The 20,496-nt window shown below is 38.3% G+C and overlaps 1 protein-coding gene and 1 pseudogene across 3 annotated transcripts in view; one reads left to right on the top strand and one right to left on the bottom strand.

The window, feature by feature from the left end:
* Positions 1-7,576: 7,576 nt before the first annotated feature.
* Positions 7,577-20,496, bottom strand: part of NETO2 (neuropilin and tolloid like 2) — a 65,426-nt gene continuing 52,506 nt past the window's right edge. For 2 of the 3 annotated variants that reach the window (XM_070388475.1, XM_070388476.1), the window contains exons 8-9: positions 11,107-11,220; positions 7,577-9,855 (exon numbers count right to left, since the gene is read on the bottom strand). In XM_070388475.1, coding sequence (XP_070244576.1) covers positions 9,275-9,855; positions 11,107-11,220 — 695 coding nt within the window. In that variant the 3' untranslated portion in view covers positions 7,577-9,274. The remainder of the gene's footprint in view (positions 9,856-11,106; positions 11,221-20,496) is intronic. The other variant, XM_070388477.1, reaches the window with a different exon arrangement.
* LOC102273708 (PDZ and LIM domain protein 1-like) lies at positions 11,454-20,197 on the top strand (annotated as a pseudogene).

Genomic DNA, 20,496 nt, shown 5'->3' with positions numbered 1-20,496 from the left:
GCAACTTCTAACTAATAATATACATAGTATATGTATAATACATACACAGTATGCATAAACACCCAGTTCAGCACCTCTGGGGGATGAGGTAGGAAGGAAGGAAATAAAACCGGGAGGGCGTTAAGCAGTGTTCTGGGCATGTAGGTGCTCACTATTCTTCACCTCTTTTCAGAAGTCTGAAACATTTCTTTTTCTTAATCGAAACATAGTTGATTTACAATATTACTTTCACGTGTACAACAAAGTGATTCAAAGTTTTAAATTTTGTACTCCACTTAAAGTTATTATAAAATATTGGCTATATTCCCTGCACTGTACAACATATCCTCGGAGCTTACTTTATACATAGTAGTTTGTACCTCTTTATCCCTTACCTGTCACGCCCCTTCCCTATCCCTCTCTCCACTGGAAACCACTAGTTTGTTCTCTGTATCTGGGAGCGTGTTTCTGTTATATTTTTACTTTTTAGATTCCACATATAGGTGATAACATAGAGTACTTGTCTTTCTCTGGCTTATTTCACTAAGCATCATACCTTCCATACCAATGATGAGTTTGATGCTGCTGCTGCTGCTAAGTCGCTTCAGTCGTGTCCGACTGTGTGTGACCCCATAGAAGGCAGCCCACCAGGCTCCCCCATCTCTGGGATTCTCCAGGCAAGAACACTGGAGTGGGTTGCCATTTCCTTCTCCAATGCAGGAAAGTGAAAAGTGAAAGTGAAGTCGCTCAGTCGTGTCCGACTCTAGCGACCCCATGGACTGCAGCCTACCAGGCTCCTCTGTCCATGGGATTTTCTAGGCAAAAGTACTGGAGTGGGGTGCCATTGAGTTTGATAGGTTCATCCATATCATTGCAAATGGCAAAATTTAATTCTTTTTTATGGCTGAGTAGGTGAAGTATTTCTTCAACATAGAATTCAACAGCTTTTAGTTATTTTTTAAAAGCCCTTCAGTTTCTTTAAGCAGTGGTTCTTACCTGTGTTGATTCTGACTCCTCTTTCCAGGGGACACTTGGCCATACCTGGAGACACTTTTGATTGTCACAAATGGGGGTGGTGTTATTGGAACCTAGGTCAGGGACACCGCTAAACATCCTATAACACACAGAGTGGTTCCCCTACAATGAAGGATCATGTGGCCCAAAACGTTAACAGTATTGAGTTTGAGAAATCCCATTCTTCAGGATAAGAAAGGTCATTTTTTCAAAATTAGATTTTATCACTCTTCTAATTAAAAGGAAATGGAACTCCATTTTGAAAATGATGAGAACCAGAAATGTGATCACATGGTGATGTCATTCACAATACTTCTGACATCTATATTTTCAGAAGGTAAAATTGCTTGATAACTTCTTCAGGAAAAAACTTCATAAGTAGGCAGTATAATTAATGTTTTAAAGTGTCAAAAATGAACTTGCCTTTGGTTGATTGATAAAGTTCCATGAACATAGCAACAATGACCACGGTTTGCTTTTGACTGAAGTTTCTTTATGAGATGAAGTTTCCATGAAATAGTTAATTGCTTTCAGTTGCTCCATATCCAAGAAAGAGAAAAAAAGGTAACTTGAGAAAGCAGCTTTTTTCTCTACTTGTTTTCTGGCTACTGTTACATTAGTATTCGACAGTGGTATTGTACAAAATTCTGGGGCTGCTACTGAGACGTTGTCATTAAATTCCAACTTTACACACCTGGCATGCTGCCAAATGCAGTTCAGTGTGTAGATTACGGTCTAACAAATCAATACTCTAGAATTGTAGGTTTATGTCTGCCTGTAATTAAAAAGTATGCAAGCGCTTTCTTTGCCTATCTGATGAGAGGAAGAGAAACGAGCTGTTTTTCTAGGGTGGAGAGGTGAAAGTGTCAGCCTGAAACAGAAGTATTGGGACACTCCTGGCAGTCCAGTGGTTGGGACTCTGCCTCCAATGTAGGAGGTGTGGGTTCAATTGGTCGGGGAACTAGGACCCCACATGTTGTGTGACATGGCTGACACATGATACATGTTGCATGACAAACTATATATATATTTACATGTGTAAAATATATGTAAATATTAAAATATATATATATTTATAAAATAATAGAAGCATTCCCTGGCACATCCTTCAAGACGTGGCTTTTGATAAAGGCAGTCGCTCTGTACACCTCTCAGCCTAGCACTGATCTGTACCAATCAGAGAAGTTCCCTCATTTTCATGGACAAACTTTGGGAGTTTCTTCAGAGAACCTGGTTTGGTGTTGTAGTATTTCCTCAAAAAATCTCTGAGTGTGGGTAATGGGAAGATAAAACCAAACACTGTATCCTCACGAAAGGAGGGAGCTATAGCAGGAGAGGGGAGTTTTTGGACAGCGTGTGTGTGGTAGATTACTTTAAACCACAGGCTCCTAGCAGAAAGGTAGGCCCTTTTCCCAATCCTGCAGAAAAAGCCATACAACTTCAAGCCTAGTCAGTGCCTGCCATCTAGCAATTAAGAATGGCAAACGGGAAGACTAGATTCATTTGGTGCCTCTCTTGCAGAGATTAGGGTAAAACGTCAAGCTTCCAAAGCAACAGGTACTACCCTATTTCTGGAGGCTAAGGTCTGACGCATTCACATTAGAAAAGGATTTAGGACATAATTCTACCCACTGGGCAAAACAAAATCAGCAATAGCAGCTTCCAATTCAAAGGAAATATTTATACACAGATACAAGAAAAGATACAATTTTATCTTTGTAGCAGGTAGCTGTGGCTGGCTGTCAGCCAGATGTGAAAACAATTTCACAAAGAAAAAACTTTGTGGAGTTGGTCTGGCCTTTCCATCATTTTGACCAGAGTGGGGAAAAAAAAAAAAAAGAGTATTCTCTTCCAGGAAATCAGTTTATTTTTCATCACAATAGAAAAATCTCTGTATAGAAATGTTTTGGTTATATTTCTCAATTTGGGTTGTAGGGTGGCTCTGGACATGAAAGATTTATTTCTTAGTGCAGTCCCCTCCAACTTTTTTTCAAAGTTTCAAAGTGGGGCTCCACTGCTCTTCTTAGTCAGTTTTCCCAAGGATCACATTTGCAAGTGGGCTAATGATACTAACTCTGCAGTCTAGGAAACTGAGTGTGAATATGATTGGAAATATGAAAGATTTTGATTAAATTATGGGACTACTATATAGACGTTGAATAGAATTTTATCCTTTATTCATTTTAAGATAGATTCACCTTACTCAAAGGAGACTTGATGAGTGATTTAAAAGGGACACTATTCAAGAGTTAGGGTTTAATGTAATTTTATTTACATTTCAAATGCAGAATCAAATTGCAGTATCTTCTGCCATACTTGAGAGGGAATGGATCTAAGTTTTTTTCCTGGTGGTTGGGAGGCTAAAATGGCTGACTTGTACTCATGCAAGAGGAAGACCAGCTCTCCTCATTCCATGATGCCAGGTTTAATATGTGCCCACTGCACTGATAGTTCTTACACAAACATAAAACATCATGTTAGATTTCATCAATACTTTTACCCCAGGAGTGAAAATTGGGAACCGCCATGTCTTTTCCAGCTTCGTATTATCTATGGCTGCATAACAAATTACCTCTAAGTTTAGCAGCTTAATACAAGACTTATTTATCTCGGGTTTCTGAGTAATTTGGGTGTGGATCAAGGTCCCACAAAAGCTATAATCAAAGTGTTTTCTGTGGTCATCTCAAGGCTCTAGTGAGGGGAGGATCCCCTTCCTGACCCATCACATGTTGCTGGCAGGATTCAGTTCTTTGCATGTGGTTAGACTGGGGGACTCTGCTGTTGCCAGGAAACCCCGGTTTCCTGTCACATGGACCTCTCCACAGAGCATCTCAGAACATGGCAACTGGCTTCCATCAGAGCAGGAAAGCATGACAGAAATAGAAGGCAAGCAAGACAGAAGACAAAGTCTTTCTGTCACCTAATCAAGGAAAAGACATGTCACTTTTGCCATATTCTATTCATTAGAAGCAGGTCACTAGCTCCAGCTCCCGTTCAAGGAGAGGGGACGATACAGGATTGTGAATACTGGGAAGCAAGGATCCATGGGAGCCACCTTAGAAGGTTTTTTCTCCTATCACAAGGTTTTTTTTAATATTAAAAACTGATTGAGAATGCAAGGCTGCTTTCAGACAATGAATGCGAAAGGCGGAGGCCATACATTTGAGTTAGTTGCAGCGAGTACTTGTGCACATTTTCGGAGCTAAATTGTCCTTGGGGCATGACACATAACAGACTGACAAAACTATTTTTGGGTTCAAAACCTGTGAACGCTTCTCCAAAACACGGCTTAATACAAAGCTTAATACAAATCCCAGATGAAGTCATCAACGGAAGCATTGAACACGATTTGAAAAGCATGGTTCAATATCGAGATTTTTGATGGAAATTCCTTCTAGCAAACAGCAGATACTCCAAATATTTCAAGAAGGAATGTACCAGCTCAGTGACCTGCAGGCACCAGATGTTACAGAGTATGACAAAGCTTGGAGAGTGAGACAACTTTTAGATAAAAGCTGTTTCCTGATCCTAAATAACACTAAAATTGCTCTGTGACTATTTGCAGTGATAACTACCCTTCTTTTCTTCTTCTTTGGCTCCTTGATCTGTGTGACTGCACAACTCAAGAGGTTTTGCCTTCCTTTGCTTTCTCCTCAGGGTGCCCCTTTCATGAGACCCACACCCCCATCCTCACTAAGCTGTGGCCACTACCGACGCATCCTGTCCCTCAACAGACAGCGTGTTCTGACAGCCCACTGTACTACGAAAGACCTCACGGTCACTGCAGTGACTGGAGGCAGCAGCCTGGATCCTGCAGGCAAGCTAAGACTAAACGTGTCTTTTTTCGTTCTTCCCTTGAATATTCACTTGAAAATATAATGATTTTATTTTTTATCATAACTATGATTAGTCTGGACGTGACTGGATAGGAAATGCCAACTTTTCCTGGGAAGGAAATTAGGATTCTTTGCCACTTTTAGAGATTTTGGAAATTGAGGCAAGTAAGGAATCAAAGAACAAGTTTTATTTCCAGTTTAAGGACCAAATTCTTTACTGTGAAGTATCAAATCCAGTAATAAGTTAATACTATATTAATCCATATAAGAAGTCTTATACGGTCTGGAAGTTCACCTCTTAAAGAAAAATCATTGCCTCAGAAGAATATACTCAAGACAGCACATACTAAACATGCACCTCAGTCATTAGTTTCTCGGGCTTTTGTAGTCATTAAGTCAATCACAGAAATATAAGTAAAAGCTGCTTTAAAAAAAAGCACATTCAGAATTATGAGTTTGTTATTAGTAGAGGTATATAAAACATGGACAACTGGTTTTGCAGAAAGCTAAAAAAAGATATCCAAAATCAACCTGTCATATTATTTAGCTCACAACTCAAATCATTCTCCAAACTCAACAAAGAGCACACACACACACGTGTTTTAATTTCTAGATTGTACACTGTTTCCTTTAGATTCAGAAAAGATCACAAAAGCAAACCAGTGAAAGCTCTTTCTGTCTAGTGTCAAGGCTATAAATTGTTAACAAACATTGTTTATTAAGAATAAAGAGTAATTGTTTTCCAGAATTTGCAGGTGCCAAGGAATCATGGCAACAAAATTGAAGAATAACAAAGTATTACAGGAAAAAAAAAGTAAAATATAATGCTTTGGAAAAAAATGTAGAATAAATTACATTTTAAACCAGAATAACTGACAAGCTTACAAGAATCATCTGGGCTGCTGTTTGGAGCGGCTTTTAAAACGTACAGCAAGCAAAAGCAGGGAGACAGCAGAGAGCAAGGGAAGGGTGCTGATCGAGGTCTGAGACACGGGGAACTACCTTCTTTTCTCTGGGCTTCAGTATTCTCATCAATAACACTGGGGCAGATAATCTTTCTTGAATCTTAAAAAAACCCAAATCTCAAGATTCCTTCTGATCATGAACAACATTCTGAAGAAAGCATACTCTCCTTGGATTGAGAATTATTCCTATGATCACAACTAGGCTTTTCCTATCCTGTTCATCAGCTGACACACTCCTGAAACAAGGAAGCATCCTCACCAGACAACAGCACCGCTATAAAAATGTTCAGGCATTTAGGAGGTTGTTTTAACGCCTAATAATCACATGAAATGTGACAGAGACACTGACACAAGCTGTTAACAAGTCCAAGTCAAAGAAGTGTTTCTGATCTCTTTTGTGATTGGAAACGTGGAAAAATCCTTTGCTTTTTGTCAAACGTTTCCCCTCACAAAAGGTACATGGCACTTGATTCCTCCGTACTTTAGATGCTGGGATTAGTAGGGTTCCTGCAATCCGAGGGCACTTGGGGGTTGACACCCTGTGGTAAATCTGGAATCAACAGCCTGACAGATGTGCTCCTGAGCTGCACACACTCCTCCAGATTCACCTTTTTTGTTCTGTGTTTAACACTGGGCACCATATTCTCTGTGAAGGGTGTAATAACTTCCACAAGATGGCTAAATTTTTTCTTAAATTACTAAAATTTATGGCTTTCACATTAGTAAACAATCTGCAGTTTTTTCACTGATGTCAAAGACGAAAGATTATATATACAGCAATGAGCATTATTCTGGTAATAATGCCTAAAATTTATTAGTTCCATTCTCTTCATATTGTATACTGCCAAATGTTTGACTAAGAAATAAATGCGATCTGATACCACCCACAGCTCAGAGACTAACATATGGCAGTCTCAGGCTGGTGTGGTTACTGATGCTCTGGTTCTTTACTTCTATCCCTGCAGGTGAACTGATGAGAAACCAGTGTCCCTAGGCCACACTGAGATGTGCCTTCACTGGGTTAGTATTTACCATTAAGGCCTCTCTGTGTATTTTTCATTTTCTTTAAATTACAAGGAAATGTCATTCACTATTAAGACCCTCCTTTCTTTAGTTTAAGAGAAAACTAGCCTCTTGCAGGTAAGTTTGAATTTTCTACTATGAAAAACAAAAACTGCTTTAGAAGCAGGAAAATTTAGAAACAATTTTTTTGTCCAAGCTTTACTTTCTTAGTGGTCTGAAACCATGTACTTCTGTGCTGTTTTAATGTTAAATGTCTTCTTTGACGGCTTTGTATTTTGTAGGCCCCTTCATGCCCTTTGAAGAGAGTAGGACACAAATTTCAAAAATAAAAATACAAGTGCTACTTAAGCATATTGTATTATTTACTACTATAGATGTTAGAGATGTATTTGTTTTCTTAATGAATATAATTTTACATAGGAAATGTGATAATTTCCCTTTCACTAAGAATGAGATCACAGTTGTTTTTACTAAATGTTGTCTGGCATGTTATCTACTAAAACGCCTATTCAACAAAACTACTGAAAGGATTTAACTATCTAATCTGGCTCTGGTTCATTAGTTCACTGAATACTACATTCATTAAGTCTTTACCTTCCCAAGTTGTATTTTTAAAATTGGAAATTATACTGAGTTTTAAAAAAACTTAAGACAATACTATGTGTAAGTTTTCCTATCTTCTGGATAGTATATACTTATTAAAAAAATGTGATATAATAAGCATTTTGAAGGAGTATTTTATATATATATATATCATATTTAAGGTCACAGTTTTCATTAATCTGAGAAAATGTAAAGATGTGATATTTTTAAAAAGTCAACGAAATCCAGTGAAACTTTAATTTCTCATTTCATGGAAAATTTAACTACACAAAATATCAAACATGAGAATTTATCTTTTAAATGTCATGCCTGTATTAGTCATAATTCAATAAATGGATTCCTTTCCACATATATCTTAAGATCCTAAATCTCAGTGCTATAAATAATATGATTGAAGAATCTTGTAACAATGTATATTTTAATTATCAGATTTGTGTAGTGATTTAGATCAACAGATACCAGTGAAAAATTTATCATAAACTAAGTGCAATAACAAGAGGAAACAAAAGCTTATGTACACATTACCAAGATTTTTACAATAAATTATAGTGTGCAGTTCCATCACAGCATATTTGTATACAAAGCCGCTACTGTGAACACTGAAAAGAAATCTGTCGTGGAGGTCTTTAACCTTGATTTAATAAAGTTTGTACAGTATCAAATAATATCAAAAGTCTAAAAAAACACAATGATTTTTGTATATCATGTTTATAAATTATTGTTTATATACCATAAGAAAAATAAGGTCAAAAGTGCAGTTTAAAAAAAAGTGGAAATTGTTATTCTTGGTAAGAACTAGAAAAATGTATTGTCCCAAGTAAGAAGCAATCTAAAGGCTTAAACAGTTGCTTAGGCATTTTCCTTTAACTCTCATACAACCTTGGTTACCATATGCTATAGGACAAACCAGTACAAAGGGAGTAAAATAACTTTTTTATAAAAATAGGAAACACAGATCTAGTAATGAGTAACACTGGAAATAAATATGATAGGCCGCCCCCAAAATGAATTAAATGACTTTTTACTCACGGGAAAAAATGGGCTATCACTGAATGTGATAAAACCTGGGAAATTTCAAAAAATTTTAATTAAGTTTTTAGTCGTAACTGGCAATGGTGCATACATCCCAGGATTATGAAACTTTCTAGTATAATATAACCAAAACAAAATATGACTTAAAGGTGCTAAACCATATCACAGAAAATAAAGGTTAAGGATCCAGTAATTAAAAGGCAGCAGTATGGAAATTACTCAAGAAACAGATGGATGAAACATAATTCTGTGTCTTAACTGGCACTTACAACAGTAACTAGTTATATTTTGACAAATTCTAGAACAAATGCCTATACTGAAATACATGTGAAACGTTAACCATTTATATAAGAAACTGAAACGGCAACATTACTGGCTTCTAAAACAAATTAAATTTAGAGAAAAGAAAAAGTAAAAGGAATGTGAAGAAAAATCTTATGTTTAAACTTATTGTGGGATCAAAATTTTGACAGAGCTGAATCAATCAAGAAGCGTCTTCCTGCTGCGAACACCAGCAGGCGGCTGAGCCTGGTGCAGCACCACGGCTCCCCTCTCCAGATGCTACTATGTAACTGGAGCTTTGTTTGTAGGACACTGAGCAAGAGATGCTTATTTTTTGTTTTTTACTGCATGGACCAAGTTTCTTGGTTGGGTTAACATATAGACTGCCTGAGATAATAAAAACTTCACCATTACATTACTGCGAAATGAAGGTCTTTCTAGTTCTGCCAGGAGAAAAGGGTTGGCTGTTGAAAACAACATGGATGCTCTGTAGGCTGCATACGTACATACTTAATAATTAACGTCACCTTCAGTAGAAGATTAAAAATCGATGGATATGGATGCTTGTGCAGAATCTTCTCGCCCCCTGACATAGATTTCACAGGGAATCTCCTCCATTACTCTGTCTTCTAGGGCCTGTTCAGGGCACTCATGTGCCTGCTTGAAAGTGTAGCTACTCTTTTTGAAGGTGCTATTAAACGTTTTCATTGGCTGTGGTTGTGCAAAATCGTTTCGGAAAGGAAGCTCCATGGAACTGAGGTTGGTCCTGCTTTGTTTGGCGCTGGGTGCTTGTGACCCGCAGTGATGGTCGTGGATGCACCGCGAGGCCGTCGAGGAGCGCCGCGTCTTCTGGTAGCTGTCCAGTTCCTCCGACAGGTCGGCCAGGTCGGCGGACATCTCTTTGTCTCTCAGTGAAAACAGTTCATAATGAGGAGGATCAAATACTTCTTGAAACCCAGTTTTATTAAAAGCAGTTTTGCATGCCATGACCTTTTTTCGAGGCTGTTTCACTTGTACTAAAATAGAAATAATGAGAAGGACCAAGACAATCCCCGATGTAATGCCAATAATTGTTCCGTGAGTTTTAGTGATTTGTTCAAACAGTCCTGCTTTTTTCTTTTCTGCAGAAAAAGAAAAACAATGAGACTTTGAAAATTCATTCATGATTCCTGTCACAAATTGGCAAAATATTTTTAGGTAAAGCAGAACACCTGGGTCAAATACAACACAGAAAATGCAATTTAAGATTAGGTTTTTAAACAAAATAAAACTAACCAATCATAAGGCAGCCAGACAGACTACAAAAAAAGGAAAAGGACTTGGTTCTTTACTCAGAAGGTATGTGAGTACATGGGCTTCCCCGGTGGCTCAGTGGCACACAATCCACCTGCCAATGCAGGAGACGCAGGTTTGATCCCTGGGTCAGGAAGATCCCCTGGAGAAGGAGATGGCAACCCACTCCAGTATTCTTGGCTGGAGAATCCCATGGACAGAGGAGCCTGGTGGGCTACAGTCCACGGGGTCGCAAAGAGTCAGACACAACTAAACAACAATAACATGTAAGCACATACAGTTTGCAAATCAAAGTAATACATGAATATAGAAAATGTCAAAACAAAATACTCTTGTTTTATCAAGTTTTGCTTTCTGCTCTATGGCAGATTTGAGTTAACCCATAGTATTCCTACTGATGGCCATAAGCAAGGAGAACAAAAATTATTTCACTGACCCACTCAGATATGTTTACAACCATGGTCCACTGTTTTTGAATGGTTACCTGAAAATACTTCCTCTCAAGTACTTACGGCAGCAATATCATACATTAACTTTCCATAGTTACTTATTGAACTCTTGGGAGAATAAAGGGGAGATAAACTGTAGTACTGAAGCAGTGATAACCAGCATTACCCCAAGGCATATTTCTCTTTCAGGGAATATATACTGAAATACAGCATAGGAAATTCATGGAATAAAAAATGCAGTCCTTATAAGGAGTCTGTTTTACACTGTAAGACTGAATCTATCAGTTGAATTTTACTAAATAGTATTTCCATTTAATTTTAAAAATAAGAATATTGTAGGTTACAATCTACATTATTATGACAATAAGGTATCTTTACAATATAAATGACCATAATTAACTTATGGACAACTTTTAGGTAAAAAATATAGTCTATAAAAATTGCTTTTATTGAGAATAATATTCAGTTTTACCACATGCCAGGGGTCTGTTTTTCATTAAGGAGAACCTTGATTTTACATGTCTTCTGCCAAAGCAGTTATGCCAAGTACAGTTGTAGAAAAAGAGATTTTTTTCTTAGTGTAAGGCTATGGCCACACCTCTAAGGGCTATCCTTCACCAGCAGACTCACCTTTACAATGATTTTCATCCCAAGGGTATGCACAGTTTTGAATCCCATTACAGACTAAAGAATTATTGATGCACATGTTGCTATGGCAAAAGAAAGTGCTGCCCGTACAGGGAGCTGGAGAAAAAAAGAAAACTTTGTTGCTAAGAAGAGAAAGCATGCAGATGATAACATCCTGATTTATTTTGCATTTGCTCTTATAAAGTCAATATCCTATCTCAAAGGCTTTTCTGTGAATATACTCTGTACTACACAAACAATAAGACAAAGGCCCGTATTCTCTGATGCTGACTCATGTAAACTTTTACCAAGGTCGGGCACCAAAAGATTGCTTTTAGTGTAATAACAATATGAATATATGGTCAGCCCTCGTTATCGGTGGGGCATTGGTTCCAGGACCTGTGGCCAACACCAACATGTGCAGACGCTCAAGGCCCACAGGCGGCCCCTCTGCATCAATCGTGGAACGTGCACTACTGCAGTATTCACTACTGAAAAAAGTCATGGTAACTGGACCTGACCTGACAGTTCAAACTCCTGTTACTCAGGGCTCAACCGTATTTGATACAGGTCCTATGAAACTAGTACACAGAACATTTTTTTCAAAATGTAAAAGAAAATATTAGTGAAGACATGGAGACACTGAACCATTGTGCTTTGCTGGTAGGAATGTAAAATGGTGCAGCTGCTGTGGTAAATAGTATGGCAAATGGTAAATAGTTCTCAAAAATTTATATAGATTACTATAAGCTCCAGCATTTCCATTTCTAGGTATATAGTCTTAAGAACTGAAGGCAGAGACTCAGATACTTGCTGTTCACTGCAGCAATATAATGCAGAGGAGCCAAAAGGTGAACGCAACCCAAAAGTCTGTTGAAGGATGAATGGATGACCACAGACAAAATAAAAAAGCACTCCTTGGAATTAAAAAAAAAGTTTTTAAACAGTAGACATATAGAATATATGCCATTGAATTTCATATTTGGTATAATTCTTTAAAAATCCTTAATGGTCTCAAAGCTTATCACAAGGACAATAAATATTAGATACAGAAATAAGCTGTTAGATGGACAGAAAAGCCAATGAAGATGTAGCGTGGTATTTTAGTCAATTACAAAATTAGCAGGTGTACCCACTTCTGTTGTGACATATATGTCATAAAACTGTATCACACAAATGTGTGTACTTTAAAATATAACAGATGTCCTAAAGAATATATAGTATTTTTACATTCTTCATTTCTAAAAACTGGAGTTTTCTGTTGTTTAATTATCATACCACAATTCTATTATATACTAGATCATATTACACATTGAGCTCTTATTTTACCTATTTTATCCAGTTCACAAGTGGGAATACAAGGAAGCTGTTTTCAAGACAAAGTGAGTAAAGTTATAAACAGCATTGTACTCTGATTTTCTGAGTCAAACTATTATTCGTTCTTATAGTTTATCAACAAAACATTATGTGACAGTACCTTGATGGCTCTTCACAGCTTCAAAAGTGGCAAAAAGCCAGGTTTCCTGCTCAGTGTTTCTTACTGATTGAATAGTGAGTGGAAAGTACCCTTTTTTTCCTTTAATCATAGAGTTCTTTATAACTGCTCTCCACATTATTTAAAGCAATTAGAAAGCAGTGCAAGCAATGATATTGTCAGCTTTTGTTTTGTAGAAATGCGAGTTATATTGAAAACCACAAATGTATTAAGCTTTATGGATTTTCAGTGGACAAGCATAACTGTTCATGATGAGAATGCAAGTATCAGTTATTGACATGGGTTGCTAATGACATGCTTCAATTCTAAACTATATAAAATGGCTGAATTACATAAATAAAGGACAAAGAGAATAGCAAAAACACTGCCAGTTATGAACTGCTCTCTGCTTGCAGCCTGAGGACTTTCTCCTTTCCCCTGTACTCACTGCTGGGTCATGTGCAGGAGAGGGGAGGGGGCTGCCATTCTAGCTTCCCTCTACTTCTGATGAGATGTGGCAATGATGCTGAGAGATGGTTCTGTCCTCCAACTAAGCCTGCAGGGGACCTAGGGCAATATGTCACTGAAAATCACATTATGGATTTATTCTAACAAAAATATCTTCTGCTGCTTTCACAGTTTTAGTCCTGGAAATCACGTTCCTAAAGCCGTTCCCTTCCTTAAAGAGTAAGGTATATATTAGAACTCAGTGCTTGGGAAGAAGTCAAACATATCCTGGTTGCTATTCTGTATTATGCATTTTGGCCAAGTTGTACTATTTTAGTCACATCTGCAGTCTACAGTCAATGAATAGATAGGAAGTGAACCTCTTATGCAGAATTAATGCATTTATATAAATCTCCTGGGAAATATATTCATGGATGGATTCATAGTAATTACAAACCATTAACAGTTTAGAGTTAATACAAGGAAATCAAACCTCAGGGAAATCAAACCAGTCAATTCTAAAAGAAATCAATCCTGAATATTCATTGAAAGGACTAATGCTGAAGCTCCAATACTTTGGCCATCTGATGCGAAGAGCTGATTCATTGGAAAAGACCTTTGATGCTGGGAAGGATAGAGGGCAGGAGGAAAAGCAGGCAACAGAGGATGAGATGGTTGGGTGGCATCACTGACTCAATGGACAAGAGTTTGAGCAAACTCCAGGAGATGGTGAAGGACAGGGAAGCCTGGTGTGCTGCAGTCCATGGGGTGGCAAAAGCTCAGATACAACTTAGCAACTAAACAACAGTTTGGAGAATAACAAGAGAGTTAACAGTGTGAATTAATGACAAGTATGTGAAAAGAATACTGAAGCTCTCAAATGTGCTTATCAAGTGGACATTTTAAAATGGAAACTTTTGTTTTATCAGGGTTCACAAAATTCTTTTCTTCTGATCACACACATTTTTTTGGAGGGGTGTTTCTTTTTGTTCTTGGGTAATAAAGCTACCCGTGGGATATGGAGTTAAGCCCACTGTAGCCTTCAATTAGTCTGGACTTTAATGATTAGGATAAACACAGCACTTGAAGGAGGTGTGTCACCTGTTTACTTCTTAGATCTGTATTAAAGAGAAATCATTAGTTTTACAGAGAAAATAACTAAAACACATTAGATTAGAACTTTACATATAAGATTCAGACAACTGCTACCCAAAATAAATATAACGTGAGTCAAGAATGAGAGCAAGTAGCCATATTAGTCTTTAAAAAGAAACAGGTGGAATTAATTCTACTGACTGTTGTTTAGTCTTTAAGTCCTATCTGACTCTTTTGTGATCCCATGGACTATACCCAGCCAGGCTCCTCTGTCCAGGTGATATCCTGGGCAAGAACACTGGAGTGGGTCACCATTTCCTTCTCCAGGGAAATCTTCCTGAGCCAGGGATGCAACCTGTGGCTCCTGCATTAGCAGGTGTATTCTTTACCTCTGAGCCATCAGGGAAGCCACTGATAGTTTATTTAACCTAATGTATTTGTGCAGAAAGTTGATACAGCAGGACCAAGGCTGCTGCCTTTAGAAGGGTCTGTGTGCAAGGGTGGCCCTTAGCTGGCGTCTGGAAACTTGGCTTTCCTCCATTCCCTGACTGACAAGGGTAGTTCGTGGTGCCTAGTTTGTGTTAATATCATTTATGCCAAATATTAACAACTGCTTTCCTTCTGTGAGTCTAGACTTTTGGTATATTCAAGGCAGAGAGTGCCTATGTGAACAGTCCCCAGTAAAAACCTTGGGTGCTGAATCTCTAAAGTCGGCTTTTCTGGGCAGAAATATTGAACAGGTTACTATATTTTTTGGTTGTTGGAGAAATGAACATGTTCAGTGTGCCCCTCCTGGGAGGGGTGAGCATAATCCCTGTGAAAGGATTTCTCCAAACTCAAAGGCAGTCTTTTCCCTTTCACTGTAATAATCTTAGCTGCTAAAATGAATATATGCTGGTCCTAGAAATCAGCTAACATATGGGTGGTGCTGTGGAAACCTGAAACAATATCCAAAATGCTATCATTTTAACATGTAATCAATATAAAACATTATTAAGAACATATTTTACATTCTTATTTCACACCAAGTCTCTGAAATCTGGTATATATCTCTGTAACTGTAGCCCATTTCGGTGTAGGCTGGCTGCACTACAGGTGCTCACCGGCCACACGCGGCTGCTGGACCCTGTCCTGGGCAGCGTGGGCACAGAGGCTGGGAGTACAGGCACTGAGGAGAAAGTAAGAAGGCTAAAAGGTTTTCCTGCTAACTACATCCTTGTATCAAGTGCTGACTTGTAGTTACTTGAAACAATGAAACAACCTTTGTTGGATTGCCTTTTATTTTTCAAGCTTGAAAGTTTTCAAAATAAAACACTTTTTAGAAACAAACTGAGGTCGTATCTATAGGTCAAAAAGAAGCAACAGCATGGTCTACTTGCGGCAAACACCACCGCTGAACTCTTGACTCCCCACTGCTGGAAGAATTCACTACACTCAAAATAACTCACCATTTCCTCCTTTTATCTGTTCAATTTTCATTTTCCAAGTCAGTGAGGCCCCATGTTTTAAGTACCTCTGAGTCACTCTCTTGTGACTTTGCATCCTTGTGGAGTGTCTCTCCACAACTCTTCTTTCAACCCATTACTTGTTTGATTCAGAACTTCCTGGTTTCCCACCTCAACCATGGAAGTAACCTCCCAAATAGCCTCCATGCCCCAATAAAAGCATTGCTCTTTTTTTAGAATAACATCCTTCAAAACTCCCCAATGCCTTTAACATGAAGTCTAACTTCAGCCTTTAGCTTAAAGGTCTTCAAGCTCTAGCTTTAATCTACCATTCCTGGTTCATTTTTCTCTGTTCTCTCCCACTACTTCCTGTGGCCCAAATTAGCTCTGGTTCTATACCTTTTCCATTACAGCAACTCTGTTTGAAAATAACAACCTCACTTAACATTTCTACCTTGTAAAAAATCAACCTACCCTCAAGGATAAACTCAAAGGATCTTTCTGCAAGGACTACTTGCCCATAAACAATATTGCCGAAGTAACCTGGCTATTTAATAAGAAAGCACTTTGTTTTCTGTCTTAAATGGTCTTTGTTGTAGTCAATTCTATATTTATTTTATTTGCATATATGTCACTTCACTTAAGTGACTGTAAGATCCTTTAGGACAGGGATTGTATCATCCATTTTTGTATAGCAAACACTTCATATGGTAAAAGTTAAATAAATGAATGGAAGGCAGGTAGGAAGGCTGGTTGGCTAAATTAACTTCATAATCCAACTGACCATCTGGCAATTCAAAAAGATCTTAGAAGAGCTCAGCTATAATAAAGCCTGTATATGGTCACATACAACATGATTTTAACACAGAATGCAGGGAGTACTAATATAATACCTTGAAATTATAACTAAAGGGTAAAATTATCAATTCCCACATTTCTCAAGAAAAATAACTGATAATATCTTACTAGGGTACTGAAATATGTATTAACTTTGAAGTTGCAGAAATCATATAGGTTACCATTATACCATATTCATCAGTCAGGATACAAAATATCTTTGTTCCATAAGGACAACAGATACGATATGCCACTTATTTTAAAAAATATATATAATGTGAACATATACATGTAATTATATCCAGGAAGTTTGGGTGAATTTTCATATGCCAACTTTCTTCATTCAGGAGATGACTGTGAGGAAAGCAACCTGTTAAACAGGCGAATCAGTCCTGCCTAAATGTACATGAAAGTTAAGGGCCATTCAAAACCAAGTCAAAAACATGATGGTGTGAAAGCAGTTTTCTGTCAAAGCTAATGCAATATGATCTGCACTTACAAGCAAAGTCAACAAAATAATTATTAGGAACTGCTGATAAGTCACTTTCCAAAACACAGAACCATTTTGCCTTGTGATGATTAATTCATCTGAATTAACAAGAGTTCCCCTGGTGGCTCAGATGGTGAAGAGTCTACCTGCAGTCTAGGAGACCCGGCTTGGATTCAGAAAGATCCCTTGGAGAAGGGAATGGCAACCCACTCCAGTATTCTTGCCTGGTGAATTCCATGGATAGAGGAGCCTTGTGGGCTGCAGCCCATGGGGTCACAAAGAGTTGGACATGACTGAGCAACTAAAACACACACACACATATCAAGTTTTTAAGGGAAGAATTCTAAAATCTGTTCTCAAAGTTTCTCCACTTATAAGCTGGGTTTGTGTGTCTACACATGAACTACAACATCCTTTAATGTGAAAAAGCTCCCACATGCTCATAAAATAATAAAGACACCTTTAAAGACTTTAACAATCAGAAAAAAGATAAAATCTCCTTTGTAATCAGAAGGAAGATGTCTAAAGAATATATTGTAATCACAAGGAAGATGTCTGAGGAATATATACACAGAAGGAAACGCAAATGTGTCACTACAAAAATCAACTAAGCACAAAAGACTGTAATGATGGAAATGAGGGATAACAAAGCTGTAAGGCATACAGAAATCAACAGCAAAATTGTAGAAGTCTTTCCTTAGTAGCTACTTTAAATGTAAATGGATTAAACGTTCCATTTAAAAGGCAGAGGTTAGCAGAAAAGGAAAAAAAACAACCAAGATCCAACTATATGATGTTCTATAAGAGATTCACTTTAGATCCAGAGACACAATTAGGTCGAAAGGAAAAGAACAGAGAAAGATATTCCATGCAAATAGACACCAAAGAGAGCTGAGATGGTGATATAAATACAGGTGCATATCAGAGATATTGCTGGTTTGGCCTCAGACTACCACAATGAAGCAATTATTCAAGGACTCACATGAATTTTTTGGTTTCCCAGTGCATATAAAAGTTACATTTATATTTTACTGTAGACTATTAAGTGCACAAGTACATCTAAAAAACTCAATGTACATACCTTAATTTAAAAACATCTTACTGCTAAAAAATGCTAACCATCATCTAAGCAAGTCTTTTAAAACAATAACATCAACAATCACTGATGACCATAAACAATAATAGTGAAAATGTTTGAAGTACTGTGAGAATTATCAAAGTGTGAAGTGAGCAACTGTTAGAAAAATGCTGCCAGTAGATTTTTCAGCACAGGGTTGCCATAGGGTTTACCCAGTGGCTCAGCAGGAATGAATCTGCCTGCAATGCCGGAGATGTGGGAGACACAGGTTTGATTTCTGGTCAGGAAGATCCCTTGAGGAGTAAATGGAAACCCATTCCAGTATTCTTGCCAGGAAAACACCATGGATAGAGGAGCCTGGTGGGCTATAGTCCAGGTTGCAAAGAGTCAGACGTGACTGAGTAACTGAACACATACAGGGTTGCCACAAACCTTCAATTTGTAAAAAATGCAGTATCTGTTAAGATATGCCTGTATCAGACAAAAACAGACTTTAAGTCAAAACTGTTACAAATGACAAAGAAGGACACTGTACCTTGATAAAAGGGTCAATTCACCAAGAAGATATAATAATTATAAACGTATATGGACCAAAAACCAGAGCCCTAAAATATAAGAAGTAAACATTGTTAGAATTTAAGGGAGAATTAGACAGTTCTATGATAACAGTTGGAGACATCAATACTCTACTTTCAATAATGAATAAAACCATACAGAAGATGAATAAGGAGGGAATTCCCTGGTGGTCTAGTGGTTAGGGCTCTGCACTCTTCACTGCCAAGGGCTCAGGTTCAGTCTCCCGTTAGGGAACTAAGATCCCACAAGCTGTGAGGGCCACACCCTCAAAAGATCAATAAGGAAATAAAGGACTTGAACAGTACTATAAACCAGTTGAACCTAACAGACATAAAAACCCCACCTGACAACAGCAGAAGATATTCTTCTCAAGTGCACATGGAACATTCTCTAGGACAGACCATATGTTAGGCCACACAAAGTCTTAATTTTAAACGATTGATATCATACAAAGTATCTTTTCCAATCACAGTGAAATGAAACAAGAAATTAGTAATAGAAGGAAAACTGGAAAATTTACAAATATGTGGAAATTACACTACATACTCTTAACCAACATTTCAAAGAAGATATCACAAGGGAAATTAGAAAATACCTTGAGACAAATGAAAATACAACATATGAAACTTACAGAAAGCAGTGAAAGCAGTGATAAGAAGGAAATTTAAAGCCATAATGCCTACATTTAAAAAAGGAGACAATAAAGGAGAAAGACTTCAAATCATAGAGAACCAGAAAAAGTAGAGCAAACTAGGTGTTCCTCATTCCCCAGGTCATTCCTGGAATCAAGGCTGCAATAGCTAATGTATGTGTTGGAGATGTAACCACAGCCCCTGATGGGGAAAATACCAGCAATATGTTGTACTTAGAAGCTCAGAACAAAATCAAGGGCTGCACAGACAACATGACTCTCACAGTAGCAACAGAACAGAAATATGGTCTCCTCTGGTGACATAGGAAGGGAAACATCACTCATACAAGATGAATTAGCCTCTGAACCCCAAGAGATCCTACACATAGGAAGCACCCCAAACCAGAGTTCTGCCCTTTACCACCTCACCTTCCTCCAGCTCTCCCCCAGGGTCGTCACAAACCAGTGCAACAACCCAGTTAGCGTCTACTCCTCTGAAAATGTCTAAAACTTTAACAACACCTTGGAGTCAAAGAGCAGCCAGCAGGCAGATGAACGCAGAGCTTTAGACCATTCTCAGCTTCCAAGCAGACTTGTCTTTGGCAAAGAATCTGAAGTTTACAAGATGCTTCTGGAGAAACATGAGTTAAATGAGCCTCTGAGACAGCCCACTTCATTCCTGGTTTTGCAGGAAACCCTGGAGGCTGAGGAGAAAGGGGATCCCAACAAGCCCTCAGGACTCAGAAGCGTTAAGCCTCCAGTCACCAAAGTGGCTACATTGACTAGAAACGCCCAGAAGCTGCTCATGTACGACAAACGTGGCACCGGCACTGTCAGTGTGTTTGTGAAGCTGCGGGACCGTCACCGCCACCCCGAGTGTTACGTGTGCACCAACTACGGCACCAATCTGAAACAGAAGGGTCATTTTTTTGTGGAGGATCAGATCTACTGTGGAAAGCACACCCAGGAGCAAGTCACTCCACCAGAGGGCTACGCTGTGATCACCGTGCTCCCCGAATGAGCCAGCAGTTCTGTACCCAATGCTGTTTTCCACACAGCCTCTGCTGCATCTTGTCCTCTGAAAGCTGTGGCCTCTCTCTTCCAAATTCTCACTTATGTTGGTTTTATCACTGATTATTAAATTTCACGTCCCCCTCTGTGCTACGTGACTCATGCTGGCTGTGTGACACCTGCTTTTACAATTAAAGGAAGATAGTCTTGTTCAGTGTCCCCTTGCCAGCATCACTGTCCTCCTTTCCCCTCCATTCATCTCTGCTGCAAATGGACATCAGCCAAATTTGAACCAAATTTAATGTCTGA

This window comes from Bos mutus, chromosome 18, assembly GCF_027580195.1.
Source record: "Bos mutus isolate GX-2022 chromosome 18, NWIPB_WYAK_1.1, whole genome shotgun sequence".
Lineage (NCBI taxonomy): Eukaryota > Metazoa > Chordata > Mammalia > Artiodactyla > Bovidae > Bos > Bos mutus.
Note: the sequence above shows the minus strand (reverse complement) of the source record. Positions and strands in the feature narration are given on the sequence as shown.